This window comes from Lolium rigidum, chromosome 5, assembly GCF_022539505.1.
Source record: "Lolium rigidum isolate FL_2022 chromosome 5, APGP_CSIRO_Lrig_0.1, whole genome shotgun sequence".
Lineage (NCBI taxonomy): Eukaryota > Viridiplantae > Streptophyta > Magnoliopsida > Poales > Poaceae > Lolium > Lolium rigidum.
Genome location: NC_061512.1, coordinates 267,015,982 through 267,031,992, shown reverse-complemented (window position 1 = coordinate 267,031,992; position 16,011 = coordinate 267,015,982). Strand labels below are relative to the sequence as shown.

Below are 16,011 nucleotides of genomic sequence, written 5' to 3'. Positions count from 1 at the left end.
GCATGTGGGCATCGACAAGATCATCTAGAAAGTCTCTAACCCCATCGTACTCATTGCCATTGAGCCGCCGCCGCATCACCTCACCTCCGTCACGTTCGTGCTCATCAAAGTCGATCCGCGTGACGTAACGAGGCATATACCCATATTGCGAGAAGGTGTTTAAACATGTCATCCTTTCCACGACGGTGATGCTTCAAGCAACGATTGCACGGGCAAAGTGGCTGAACCTTCCGTTTTGTACCACGCGCCAACTCCTTCACTAAATGCCAAGTCTTCCTTATCCACTCATCTGTTTTATTAGTCGCACTAACACGGCCGGTGTACATCCATCCATTATCAGCCATCCTCTCGCTCTATTGGAAGCCAAACGACAAGCATAGCATTTATATCAAATAGGAAAATGCATCATATTTTAATTTTTTTAACAGTAAAACGAATGCATCAACCTACATCTCTACTAGGTGGGCTCTTAGCAGCCGCCGGATCCGCAGATTGAGCATGCTTCTCCATGCTTACCCGGTCCGAGTCAGATTCGGCAAGCACCTCCCCGCTGCTCTCCCGATACACGTCTCGCCAAAAAGACAAGAGGATGTGCATCCGGAGAACAACGGTGAGGCGCTGCCGAAATCCCGACTCGGACCGGAGCGTAGCATGGAGAACGTACCCAACTACGGATCCGCCGACTGTCCCGTAAATGCCGCAAGCGTTACGGTTGAAAATATGCCGACCACTAATGCATATTTATCCGCGTAACGCTTGAGGACGGGAAGTGACACCTAGGTGACGCAACTTGACTTGGAAAATGAATCTAGTGACATAAATAAAATGCGGAGAAGAAGTTGGAAATCACCCTCGGCGGTGGGAGAGAATCACGGACACGACGGAGCGGTCACGACGGGGCGGTCACGACGGGGCAGTCACGACGGGGCCTAGTTAAAACAACAATAAAATTAGTCAATGCAAAAAGTAAATAGCATATTTCTATTTCCAACTATATTTTGTTTTCCAACTATTTCTATTTCAACAACAAAACCATATTTCTATTTCCAACTATATTTTGTTTTCCAACTATTTCTATTTCAACAACAAAACGTAAAACAATAACAAAATCATATTTCTATTTCCAACTATATTTCGTTTTCCAACTATTTCTATTTCAACAACAAAAAGTAAAACAACTACAAAATCCTATTTCTATTTCCTAGTACTAAATAGCTAGAAAAATAAAAATAAAGAAAAATAAGTGAGGTATACCTCACCGCTGCCGGCCATGGTGGGTAGGGCGCCGGGGTGGAGGAGGAGGGGCCGGTGGCCGCGGAGGTGGCGGGTCGGGCAGGAGGGGGTCGGGTGGGGAGGGGGCCGGCTCGCTGCGGAGGGGGTCGGGCGGGGAGGGGGCCGGCCCGTCGCGGAGGTGGCGGGTGAGAGGAGGAGCAGGCCGGGGCCAACGGCGGCTCGAGCCACCCGAGGTGGGGAGGGCGGGCCGGCCGTGGAGGTGGCGAGCGAGAGGAGGAGCGGGGCCGGGGCAGCCGCGGCTCAGGCGACCTGCGCGCGGTGGGGAGGGGCGGGCGAGAGGAGGAGCGGGGCCGGCAGCGCGGGGCTCGGTTGAGGAGGAGGACGGGGTGGCGGCGGCGGGCAGGAGGCATAATTTTTTACTTGTTTTGGTTTATTTAGGACATATGTACATGGAAACCATAGGTTGGGCATACTTTACCATAAAATAGGCTCCATTTTAGCCGTGGCGAGAGTTTCCACATACAGATCCTGGATTTTACCAAGTGTTAGCCCATGTATGCGGAAATCATCAACAACGGGTACATCCAAGGTTAGCCAAACCTTACATCACACTTGTACACATATGTTATGGGCATATGCAAGTTTTCCAGCGATTCCGACGATCCGATAGTCTGTATCTTGGGAAACCCTAGGGCGGGGACCCCGCAGATCTACCCCTATAGCTTTCTCCGTGCGAGGGTTTACCAATGGATTTTTTTATTTGCTTTGCTTTGTTTAGGACATATGCACATGGAAACCATAGGTTTGGAATGAAATAGGCCACAGATGAGCCGTAGCAGGAGTTTCCACATACATATCCTGGATTTTACCAAGTGTCGGCCCATGTATGCGGAAATCGTCAACGCGGGGTACATGCAAGGTTAGACAAACCTTACATCACACTTGTACACATATGTTAGGGACAAATGCAAGTTTTCAAGCGATTCCGACGCTCCGGTGATCCGTATCTTGGGAAACCCTAGGGCGGGGACCCTGCAGATCTACCCCTATAGCTTTCTCCGTGCGAGGGTTTACCAATGGATTTTTTTATTTGCTTTGCTTTGTTTAGGACATATGCACATGGAAACCATAGGTTTGGAATGAAATAGGCCCCGGATGAGCCGTAGCAGGAGTTTCCACATACAAATCCTGGATTTTACCAAGTGTCGGCCCATGTATGTGGAAATCGTCAACGCGGGGTACATGCAAGGTTAGACAAACCTTACATCACACTTGTACACATATGTTAGGGACAAATGCAAGTTTTCAAGCGATTCCGACGCTCCGGTGATCTGTATCTTGGGAAACCCTAGGGCGGGGACCCTGCAGATCTACCCCTATAGCTTTCTCCGTGCGAGGGTTTAACAATGGATTTTTTTATTTGCTTTGCTTTGTTTAGGACATATGCACATGGAAACCATAGGTTTGGAATGAAATAGGCCCCGGATGAGCCGTAGCAGGAGTTTCCACATACATATCCTGGATTTTACCAAGTGTGGGCCCATGTATGCGGAAATCGTCAACGCCGGGTACATGCAAGGTTAGACAAACCTTACATCACACTTGTACACATATGTTAGGGACAAATGCAAGTTTTCAAGCGATTCCGACGCTCCGGTGATCCGTATCTTGGGAAACCCTAGGCCGGGGACCTTGCGAGATCTACCCCTATAGCTTTTTTCGTGCGAGGGTTCACCAATGGATTTTTTTAATTTCTTTGCTTTGTTTAGGACATATGCACATGGAAACCATAGGTTTGGAATGAAATAGGCCCCGGATGAGCCGTAGCAGGAGTTTCCAGCGATTCGGACGCTCCGGTGGTTTGTATCTAGGGAAACCCTAGGGGGCGGGGACCCCGCAAATCTACCCCTAGGGTTAGGGTTAGGGTTAGAGTTAGGGTTAGCAATGGACTTTTTTCCTTTGTTTTAGGACATATGTACATCGATAGCAGATGTTGGGCCTACTGGATCCCGTCGACCCGTCTACGAAGAGCGTCACTCGTGGGATCTACATAAGCCATCTACCATTTTTTTCTTTAAAAAAGTAACTATTTTTACATAATTCATACTAGTACATAAATAAAACAAACATAATATAAAGTTAATGACCAAAAAGAAAAAAAGAAAAAAAAATGTATGCCGAGGGTGGCCGTCGGCATAGGCGGGTGATGCCCTATGCCGAGGGTGGCCCTCGGCGCCTCGCTGACGCCGTGACCGGGCCGTCACGGCCGGAGCGGAATCGGAGCAGATGCTCGTGCTACGCCGACGGCCTTGGGTACGCCGAGGGTGGCCGTCGGCGTATCCTTCTCTACGCCGAGGGGATTTCTACGCCGAGGGGCTCGTTGGGCCGCTGCCCTGGACCGGACGTACGCCGACGGCCCCGACATTTGGCCGTCGGCGTACGCCACGGCCGTCGGCGCAGCGCGCCGTTCCTGTAGTGAACAGTGAGATGTGACTAGTGAGGATCCAAAGCTGATGCATGCTCTCTTGTTCAGGTTGTGTACGTCCAGATGAAGATAAAGAAGGTGACCTGAATGGGCTGATTGTTCGATCTTGTGCAGTTAAACTTCAACGGCTGCTCTTTGCCCTGTTAATTTGTACTAACATGTTTCAGATTCTTAAACTGCATGCTCTGTTCTTGAGTTCAGGACGAGTGAATTTTTTTGAAATGTTGCATGCAGAGTTGTAATGTTTGCTCAGAGTTACCTCGTTTATGCTTTGAATAATTTGTACGTGTCATTGCGACAATCATGGCATCAGTTCTAAGCTTTTCACATGCATGGGAGAATTAATCAAAGGTCTGCTTAAGTTGTGACCAAGTCAGACTCGGGCTATTCTGTAACTGTATATCACAGAAATAAATTAAGACAGGGGAAGGATGTTGAAGTGTAAATTAGCATGATAGAATTGGCAAAAGTAAGTTTGGACTTTTGCTGATCTTTGGAATCTGGAAGGATAACAAGGCCACTACGAACCAGTCATAGCTTTTTGATTAGGATTCCATACGCATCGACAAAGAAGCTAGTAGGCTCACGGTGGATCAAATTGCTACATATTGCACCTCATGCGGATGTCAAGCTACTCACAGATATACACCTCAATCGGATGTCAAGCTACTCACAGATATTCAGATGAAAGGTGAATCTTTCACTAACATTCATACAAAACCTCAAAGATATTCAAATGAAAGGTGAATCTTTCACTAATATTCAGACAAAAACTCACAGATATTCAGATGAAAGGTTTCACTAATATTTAGACAAAAATAATGTGCAACTTGCAAGTCAACACTGAACAATATAGCAAAAACCAAAAAAAGAAAGATGAAAGACATGTAGATTGCTAAATATTACTAATAATAAGACGGACACTAGATAATCTTTCTAAAAAATAATAAGACCAAGAAGAAAAGGAACTTGCAAGGCACACCGCCAGATAAGTGGATTCTTCAGATGAAAGGCGGACCATTGACAACATAGCCCTCCAGTGTCGGGAAGAAGGCATGCTGAACAAGAGTTTGCTTCAACCAAAGGGGACTAAGACCAAGCATTTCACCATGAAAAGTAGCGACCACCTTTCCATCCATGTCGATGTGAAGTAGCCCTTGGGCAAATTTGGCCAGCCCGAAGAAGTCACCGTCCCAAGATTGAACGAACACACACCATTCTTCATGGTACTCTCCAAACTGCTTCCCAAGCTCTGCAACTGGCAATTCAACCTTTTGCTTGAAAGCCCAGACTTCGCCTTGGTAATCCTCCATCGCCCAGATATCCGCGACTGTCACTCCACGATTAAAGCTAGCTATGCCAAGCGTGCCACCAATCTGGAAGAGGTCAGCAACTCCTGAAACAACGGGAGAGCGCATCTGCCGGAACGACTCAGCTGTGGTGTCGAATACCATTATGGTGTGTCCCATGTACCAATGTAGGCTACCATGGATGAGGACAGGTGCAGCGTGTATCTCCTCCCATGCATCGGGGAAGGGGAACCCTATGTGCCTTGGCGGGTCGGTGGAGCCTATCGTGAAGACGAAGAGGCGAGCTTGAACATCAACCCTCAACTCTACGAGAAGTCGGTACTCGCCGGTAGGGCTATGCGGGTACATCGCCAAGACCGTGAAGTCGAATTCATCATACTGAGCGTAGTCATCAAGCTGGTGGAGCGGTGCGTACTGCCGAGTTGTGGGGTTGCAGATGGAGAACTTGGTGTCGTCGTCGTCGGAGAGGAGGAGGAGGCCGTCGCAGGAGGCCACCATGTTGGATAAGGTGGTGTCTAGTCGGGCGAGTGGCTGGAGCTGGCCGTCAGCGGCAACCCCTGCCTGATGGTCGAAGGGGACGACGTCAATGCCGCTTTTACGGTCGTCGCAGACGAGGGGGAGGTTGGGCTGGCAGACGTGGTGGGCGACGAGGAAGTCGCGGGTGGAAGTGGCGCGGCTCCACGCGCGGCAGACGGCGCGGCAGCGGAGGAGCGATTTGGGAGGCAGGCGGACAAGGACCTCCCATATCACGATCTCATCCGGGAGGCTCTGGTCCAGAGGGGTTGCTCCTTCTCCGTCGTCGGTGGCCTCCGCCATGGCCAGGCTTTCGGTCGCAGGAAAGAGATCGATCGGTGGGTTTTTCTTTTCTTTTACTCCGTAGATGGCGATGGGAAGTTGTGGCGGCGGAAGTAGATAAATAGGGCTGCGCACGCACATCCTTTAACTTCTCAAACGGGCTGCACTTTATCTAAACGCGTTTAAATCTCTACTAGTAACAAACTATAACTCCTCTAACTAATTCTTGGATAAGTAAAAATTTGTTCTGTTAACTATATCCACGTTTTGAGGAAAATTTGTTCTGTTAAATCTCTACTAACAAACTATAACCCGAGATCCACGTTTTGAGGAAAACGGATCTAAGACGTTTTCTACAAACGAGTTTACTATATCCTCCTTCCTCTTCTCGGCCATGAACTTCGGTGAAAAACAAGGTCTAAAAAAATTAATTAATAATGTTCACGATTATTCACATCATGAAACCTTGTATTTGTTGTTTCGATTTTCATGTAAAAATTAGTGAAGTAGTAAAGAAAATCATCTAAAGTTTGCATACGTGGAGCAATTCTTCCTAAATGGGCTGCATCCCAACTTCCCAAGTTGCATTCATCCAATGTACAAGTTATTGACTGCTGTCACGGCTACAGCTTCCAAGAGACGCCGCCCGCCGGCTGGTATAATACTTTTTTTTCTTTTCAAAACAGGGCATCGTCCAGCCTCTGCATTAATACGATGCACATGGCCTTTTCATTTATTGCAAAGTTCAGTACAGTAAAGGGTTGAGACATGTATCAATTATCGAAATGAAAAACAACATTACCTTAAGCATTCAAGCATTCTGTAATCTACTAGTGTGCCGCCACCTAGTAGCATGGAAGTAGAAGTCCGGAGTAACCGTCAGCAGACGGTTGCACCCAGTAACCATAGTCTCCAGCTCATCCTCCGGGAAAAGAAAAGCCCATTGTTGAATCCAGTATGTTTTTCGTCAGATAACCTGCAAAAAATTAGTTTCCTTTTGCCTGTTAAAAATAATGTCATTCCTACTTGTCTAAATTGACCAACATACGGCTGAAATTCCAATCCACATTCTTGCTTTATCAATTTTATTTACCCCATTGAGCCAGTTGCTAAACATATTGGTAATATTAGTAGGAGGTGGCAAATCATATGTTAAATAAACCATACGCCACATAATCATAGCGAAAGGACATACTAAGAATAAGTGTTGTGCAGAATCTGATTCATTACAGAAGCAACACTTTTGGCACCCTTTCAAATTTTGGGCCAATAGCTCCTATGCGACGTCGTTGAGTGAAATTCTCCACGGTGCGACGTAGTTGGCTAAAATAGCTCCCATGCGTCGTTTTTTCTGGTTGAAATAGCTCGCGTGCGACAGGCAGGTGACGCGGGTTAAGACACTTAGTTAGGATGCGATTAGGTTAGGACGGTGAGGGTTATAACAAGTGGGGTCCACCATGGTCCAGGTCATGTAGAGTCAACCGTTCACGACCGAGGGTCCCGCACGACTCAACGGTCAGCTCGACTCGCGCGTGGTGAACTCGGGAGCGGCGGCGAGCGGCGGCGCCCGGGCTTCTTCTCCGACGGCGGCGGGCCTAGTTTTTCGGCGGCGGAGCGTCTATCTCGGCGGCGGTGGAGCCATTGCAAGTGAGTAATTGCGAAATCCTAGTCTCATACCCCTGGATCTTGTCTTGATGTTCAGTTTCGTTGCCGATTTAGAATCAGCGTATCTGGGCGGATCGAGAGGAGCGCGGGCTGAATCGGATGGAGGGAGGAGTCGGTGCTTCAAATCGGTAATGCGCCCCTTCTTTTGATGTTATCGTTATCGATTTGGGGGCCGATTTGGGGGTCAATTGCTTGCTTACGCCGCCGCTGCCCACCATTGACGGGGAGATGATGCGCCCGATTCTGCCACCACGTTCGCAATTACAGTCGAATTATTTCCCTGTAAAGCAAAGCTGAGTGATGGAAGCGTCCAAGACATTACAAATAGCACCGTGAGGTTGGCTCTTGATCTTGAAGATGTTGATCCGCAGGAATTGGAGGGAAAGGAGGAGGAGGTCGTGCGCAATTTGGTGGAGAAGATAGGGGAGAAGATTGTTTGGGGTCCAGAACAAGAGGTGTCTGTGCTACGGTTTGACAACTATAAGGGTGAATATGTGAGAATTGAAGATGGAGAATCCATGGTTGCTGAAATTGATCGTCAAGAAGGGTGGGAAAGCAATCAAGTAAGTTTTCATGCAGAGCTTATTGATCTACAAACAAATTCCGAGTAGGTTATGTGCAATCAAAGATGGCTGCTCGGATGCAAGATGATGAGTGGGCTTCACAAAGGAGGGGCGAGATGTTGTCATTGTTCACTCGAACCGACGAGTACTAGCTGAAGATACGAGGGCTGATGCGGATGCGGAGGAGGGAAACCATGGTGCTCAAAAGATTGTTGTTGACTCGGAATGTAGTAGAGTTGAATGAAAAAACAGATTTAGTCATTGCACCAATATCCGACATTGAAATGGCCAAAATGTTTGGCATTCCCGTTGATGACAGAGATGAAGGCCATGCAAGCCGAGGATGACAGTTCTTTGCTCGCACATGGTAACACAAATGCAGGCCGTGGAAATGAGGATGAAGAAGAGCTGATGAGACAAGCTGCAGATGATGTGGATGATGCAAATGACAATGAGCTGGTCCGTTTGTATGACAAAGAGAACCCGAGTTGTTGAGGTTGGAAAGTTGTGGCCAAATATGAATGAGTTTAGGATGTCTTTTAGGACCTATGCGGTGAAAAAGAGTTTGATGCCAAGACTATGTGGACTGATAGGAAGAAATTTTATGCTAGGTGCAAAGGCTATGATGGTGGTGGAAATCCATGCAAATGGTACATATCGCCGGACTACAACCTGATGGCGATACGAGTCGGGGTAAATCAAATACCAAACCAGCATACATGTATGACCACTTCACGGAGAGTTTCAAATATGACAAACCAGCTTTGGATTACGAGAGAAGATTACTCCTATTTTAGCAAAAACTCCAAACACTACTGCAAAAAGGCTTAAAGTGGACTTGGAGAAGTTGTACCCCATCAAACTGAAATATACCACAGTTTGGAAGGCAAAACAAAGGGCAATGAAATCATTGTATGGTGACTCGGGCAAATACATTTAGGATGTTGTATAGCTTTAAAGCTGAGGTGGATAAGAGGTCACCTGGAAGTGTGGTGGAGATAGATACAGAGGTTACGAGAGGATGGCGGTGTTTACTTGACAGAAGTTTTTTATGTGTTTGAAGCCTTGCATAGATGGATTCAAAGCGGGATGTCGTCCATATTTGAGCATAGACTCTTCTTTTGGCTGGCAAGTGGAATGGTCGGTTGGCTGCATGCAATGCTTTGGATGGACACAATCTGGATGTTCCCAATTGCAATTGGACTGTTTCAATCGGAGACAGAGGCAAAGTCTGGACATGGTTCATGATGCAACCGAAAAGATGCATAGGGCCGGTTTCACCTTTGGCCATCCACACGGATGCATGTAAAGGGCTGGAAAATGCTGTAAAAAATGTTTTCCCCCATGCTTGAGCAGAGAGAGTGCTTTGGACATATGTGGATGAATCTTATAAAAAATTCAGAGGAGATGAATTTGGGCGCATGTGGCCAGCAGCAAGAGCTTACAGAGCACAGACACATTCCTACCACCTTGGTAAGATCATGGCAGCTTGTGCTGACAATGAATTTGCTTCCTGGTTGAACACATACCATTCTCTGTTGTGGTACAGATCAGGTTTTAATACTGCAATAAAATGTGATCACATCAATAACAACTTGGCAGAAAGTTTCAACAATAAAGTGAAAGATTTAAAAGATTTGCTCGTGCATGACATGGTGGATCAAATAAGGATCATGATCATGCGTTTGTGGGACTTGAGAGGAAGACTTGGTGATATGTTGGAAGGGGACAAGCTTCCGGCGGTGGTACAACAGTGTGGTCAACAAGAGTAGAAACCTTTCACATCTATACATGTGAGAAATCCTCCTTATTTGATGCTTGAAGTTAAAGATGCAAGGAGTGTAAAGAGGCATGTGGTAAACATTGAGTTGCGGGAGTGCACTTGCCTAGAGTGGCAACACACTTTGGAAAACCATGTGAGCATGCCATAATTTTTTGGCATCTAAACCCGGGTTAAATATGCACCCATATTTGCATGAGTATTACTCGAGTACAAAAGTTTAAGGCTGCATATGCAACTCCAATTCCAGCCACGGTCGACCAATCTCGGTGGCACGAGGTGGATATAGAATTTACACTCGTGCCCCCCTGCGAGTAAAAGAAAGATCTGGGAGGCCCAAACAGAAGCGGATACAAAGCTTGGTTTGAGAAGGGGGTTGTAGTAAGAAGGGGAAAAAGGAAAAACCGAGAAAAGCCTAAAAGGGCTCAAAAGGTAACAAAAACAGGTGCAAGTTGTGTGAGGAACTTGGGCATAGAATTGGTTCCCCAAAATGCCGTTACACTCTGTACAACCAAAGTATGTTAATGTTAATTCTCCAATTTATGTACCTTGTTTCATCTCGCTTATTTCGGTATCTAATTTATATATTTGTTCCAATTTATATGCTTTTTAAGGAGGAAGCGTGGAGAAAAAGGCCCACCTCTTGTTGTTGAACAGTGCTGGCCAATGAAAAAGCCAAGACTCAATGGCTATAGAAAGAAAAGAAGCAGTTTGGTCAATGCACCAGTGCCAGATGAACCTGTTTCAGAGCTACTTCTGTTGCCTCAACCAGATTTGACTATTGAGTTGCCAGATGAACCTGTTCTGGAGGTTATGATGAATTCTGAACCTGTTCTAGAGGTTGTGCTGGGATTCGAACCTGTTACGGAGGTTGTGCTGAATTCTGAAGCTCAGGAGGTTATGCCTATGCCAGATGTGCCTGTGGCTGATGTGCTTTTGTCTGTGCCTGCTGATGTGCTTGTGCCTGTGGCTGATGTGCCAGATGTGCCTGTGCCAGATGTGCAAAAGATGAGGGGGCCTAGTGGTTGCGGCAAAAGTTCGGGAGTATGAACAAACTATGCTATGGTACTTGCAATGAGAAGTGGTAGGAAGAAGCAGAAGAAATAGTTTGATGTAATGGTTTTAAACTTATGTGCTATGATGTGGAAACTTATCATTTGTAATTTGAATAAATTTCAAATTTGAACCAATTTCAAATTTGAACCAAATTTGAAAGTTGACATCTTTTTTTGATGTTGCAATGCTATTTGAATGTTCTGCACTAGTTTGTTATAACTTGTTAATCAATTGGAACAATTTTGTGGAGTAAACTCATTTTCATCACTTTAATGAAAGATGTGTTCAAAAACGGCCTCCGGGTGAGGGTAAACGACCCCATTTCTAAGCAACTTTTTTTTCAACCTTGTCTAAATCATCTTATGTTACTTGAGTTGTTGCTACATGACATAAGAAGACAATGTGAGCAGGTTTCATATTTTTTTGAATTTTTTGAATTTTTTATCCTCATTTGAAATCTGGTCAAAGCTATGGTTTGACTAGCATTTGAACAAGTTCAAAACAAAAATTTGAGAAATGAAGCATGGATCCTTCTTACTTACACCAAAATGAACCTATTTCCAAGTTTTGGTTCCATTCCATGATTCAAAGTTCAAACCCTTCTCTCAAATCCTCGACTTCGTACGTGCAGAGTTCAAGATATCACATTGTACACATGATTTTTTCGTTACAATGTATCTAGACCATGTTTATCAACTTGAGTTGTTGCTACATGACATAAGAAGACAATGTGAGCAGGTTTCATATTTTTTTGAATTTTTTTGAATTTTTATCCTCATTTGAAATCTGGTCAAAGCTATGGTTTGACTAGCATTTGAACAAGTTCAGAACAAAAATTTGAGAAATGAAGCATGGATCCTTCTTACTTACACCAAAATGAACCTATTTCCAAGTTTTGGTTCCATTCCATGATTCAAAGTTCAAACCCTTCTCTCAAATCCTCGACTTCAGTACGGCAGGAGTTCAAGATATCACATTGTACACATGATTTTTTCGTTACAATGTATCTAGACCATGTTTATCAACTTGAGTTGTTGCTACATGACATAAGAAGACAATGTGAGCAGGTTTCATATTTTTTGAATTTTTTGAATTTTTTATCCTCATTTGAAATGCTGGTCAAAGCTATGGTTTGACTAGCATTTGAACAAGTTCAGAACAAAAATTTGAGAAATGAAGCATGGATCCTTCTTACTTACACCAAAATGAACCTATTTCCAAGTTTTGGTTCCATTCCATGATTCAAAGTTCAAACCCTTCTCTCAAATCCTCGACTTCGTACGGCGAGTTCAAGATATCACATTGTACACATGATTTTTCGTTACAATGTATCTAGACCATGTTTATCAACTTGAGTTGTTGCTACATGACATAAGAAGACAATGTGAGCAGGTTTCATATTTTTTTGAATTTTTTTGAATTTTTTATCCTCATTTGAAATACTGGTCAAAGCTATGGTTTGACTAGCATTTGAACAAGTTCAGAACAAAAATTTGAGAAATGAAGCATGGATCCTTCTTACTTACACCAAAATGAACCTATTTCCAAGTTTTGGTTCCATTCCATGATTCAAAGTTCAAACCCTTCTCTCAAATCCTCGACTTCGTACGGCGAGTTCAAGATATCACATTGTACACATGATTTTTTCGTTACAATGTATCTAGACCATGTTTATCAACTTGAGTTGTTGCTACATGACATAAGAAGACAATGTGAGCAGGTTTCATATTTTTTTGAATTTTTTTGAATTTTTTATCCTCATTTCAAATCTGCTGGCCAGCTAACCCTAACGGCAAATCTGGACCGTCAGCTAACCACGAGGACCAACCGCATTCGTCCGATCTGTGCTTCTAGAAGGATTCCGCGGGCTGGCGAGCGTGATCCGTGGGAGGACTAGTTCTCGAATCTGATTGGCCGCCATCTTTTCTCCCTTTGGGCTGAGCTCACATCCTTTTGTCCGCTGGGCCGAAACGTGTCGCCTCCTGGAGAGCACCGCGCGCCCGACCCGGCCATCGAGCGAACGCCCACGTCGGCATGCATGCCCCATGCAGCGTCGCAGCAGAGCTATTGTGTTGTAGAGTGCGGCGTCCTCGTCTCGGCCTTGCCACTCCTTTTAAAGCTACACATAAAATACGGGGCCCTAAAATACGAGGCCGGGCAGTGTGTGTCGTCTGTCATTGGCATCTAGAGGAGCAACGGTAAAACCAACGGTAACAAAACTTCTTTATTTTATTCAACAAAACTGATTTTGTTTTATCCAACTCTTTTTCATGTGTCTTTACGTGTCATAGCCAAATCCAAACATAAGATACTCATTTTGATTTATTCAACTCATTTTCGTGTGTCTTTGCCAAATACAAGAATAACATACTTAGTTTCTTCAAAATCAAATCATGCTTGTGTGTCATAGCCAAATCCAAACATAACATACTCATTTTGATTTATTCAACTTATTTTCGTGTGTCTTTGCCAAATACAAGAATAACATACTTAGTTTCTTCAAAATCAAATCATGCTTGTGTGTCATAGCCAAATCCAAACAAAACATACTCATTTTGATTTTTTCAACTCATTTTCGTGTGTCTTTGCCAAATACAAGAATAACATACTTAGTTTCTTCAAAATCAAATCATGCTTGTGTGTCATTGCCAAATCCAAACATAGCAAAACTCATTTTGATTTTTTCAACTCATTTTCATGTGTCTTTCTCAAATCCAAGAATAACATACTTAGTTTCTTCAAAATCAAATCATGCTTGTGTGTCATTGCCAAATCCAAACATAGCAAAACTCATTTTGATTTTTTCAACACATTTTCATGTGTCTTTCTCAAATCCAAGAATAACATACTTAGTTTCTTCAAAATCAAATCATGCTTGTGTGTCATTGCCAAATCCAAACATAGCAAAACTCATTTTGATTTTTTCAACACATTTTCATGTGTCTTTCTCAAATCCAAGCATAACAAAACTCATTTTCTTTTATTCAACTCATTTTTCGTGTGTGTTTGCCAAATACAAGCATAACATAGTTTCTTTAAATCAACTCATTTTCGTGTCTATTTTACAAACTCATTTTATTTTAGTCGATTCATTTTCTTAATACTCTACTTTAAGTTCAAACGGTCATGTACAAACATACACAAGCAAATCAGAAGGGCATCTTTTTTCAGCCCTGCCGCGTAGTACCGGAGCTATTTATTGCTGAAGGAGATATGCCCTAGAGGCAATAATAAAAGTGGTTATTATTTATATCTCTATGTTTATGATAAATGTTTATATGTCATGCTATAATTGTATTAACCGAAACATTAGTACATGTGTGATATGTAGACAACAAGAAGTCCCTAGTATGCCTCTTAAACTAGCTTGTTGATTAATGGATGATTAGTTTCATAATCATGAACATTGGATGTTATTAATAACAAGGTTATATCATTATATGAATGATGTAATGGACACACCCAATTAAGCGTAGCATAAGATCTCGTCATTAAGTTATTTGCTATAAGCTTTCGATACATAGTTGCCTAAATCCTTATGACCATGAGATCATGTAAATCACTTATACCGGAAAGGTACTTTGATTACACCAAACACCTTTGCGTAAATGGGTGGCTATAAAGGTGGGATTAAGTATCCGGAAAGTATGAGTTGAGGCATATGGATCAACAGTGGGATTTGTCCATCCCGATGACGGATAGATATACTCTGGGCCCTCTCGGTGGAATGTCGTCTAATGTCTTGCAAGCATATGAATGAGTTCATAAGAGACCACATACCACGGTGCGAGTAAAGAGTACTTGTCAGGAGACGAGGTTGAACAAGGTATAGAGTGATACCGAAGATCAAACCTCGGACAAGTAAAATATCGCGAGACAAAGGGAATTGGTAATATATGTGAATGGTTCATTCGATCACTAAAGTCATCGTTGAATATGCGGGAGCCATTATGGATCTCCGGATCCCGCTATTGGTTATTGGTCGGAGTGAGTACTCAACCATGTCCGCATAGTTCACGAACCGTAGGGTGACACACTTAAAGTTGGATGTTGAAATGGTAGTTCTTGAATATGGAATGGAGTTGGAATATTTGTTCGAAGTCCGGATGTGATCCAGGACATCACGAGGAGTTCCGGAATGGTCCGGAGAATAAGATTCATATATAGGATGTCATTTTATGTGAATAAAATGTCGCGGAAGGTTCTATGGAAGGTTCTAGAAGGTTCTAGAAAAGTCCGGAAGAAACCACCAAGGAAGGTGGAGTCCACATGGGACTCCACCTCCATGGCCGGCCAACCCTAGTGGGGGTGGAGTCCCAAGTGGACTCCCCTTAGGGGCCGGCCACCCCCACATGGGAGGTGGAACTCCCACCTTGGTGGGAGTCCTAGCTTGGCTAGGTTTCCCCCCTCCTATGGAAGGTTTTTGGTTCGGGTCTTATTCGAAGACTTGGACACCACCTCTTGGGGTTCCACCTATATAATGAGGGCCAAGGGGAGGGGGCCGGCCACCTCAAACACCACCAAGGTGGCCGCACCCCTATAGTGGCCGGCGCCCCCTCTCCCCAAACCCTAGCCGCCCCGCTCCTCCACTTCCCGCACGCTTAGCGAAGCTCCGCCGGACTTCTCCACCACCACCGACACCACGCCGTCGTGCTGTCGGATTCAAGAGGAGCTACTACTTCCGCTGCCAGCTGGAACGGGGAGGTGGACGTCGTCTTCATCAACAACCGAACGTGTGACCGAGTACGGAGGTGCTGCCCGTTCGTGGCGCCGGAACCGATCGTGATCAAGATCTTCTACGCGCTTTTGCAAGCGGCAAGTGAACGTCTACCGCAGCAACAAGAGCCTCATCTTGTAGGCTTTGGAATCTCTTCAAGGGTGAGACTCGATACCCCCTCGTTGCTACCGTCTTCTAGATTGCATCTTGGCTTGGATTGCGTGTTCGCGATAGGAAAATTTTTGTTTTCTATGCAACGTTATCCTATAGTGGTATCAGAGCCGTGTCTATGCATAGATGGTTGCACGAGTAGAACACAATGGTTTGTGGGCGTTGATGCTCTTGTTATCTTTAGTTGAGTACTTTGCATCTTTATGGCATAGTGGGATGAAGCGGCTCGGACTAAC

At 44.7% G+C, this 16,011-nt stretch overlaps 1 protein-coding gene across 1 annotated transcript; it reads right to left on the bottom strand.

Moving 5' to 3' along the window:
• Positions 1-4,719: 4,719 nt before the first annotated feature.
• Positions 4,720-5,844, bottom strand: LOC124657635 (F-box protein At5g49610-like). The gene has a single exon (XM_047196154.1). The coding sequence runs from the start codon at positions 5,842-5,844 to the stop codon at positions 4,720-4,722; it is 1,125 nt and encodes a 374-aa protein (XP_047052110.1).
• Positions 5,845-16,011: the final 10,167 nt, after the last annotated feature.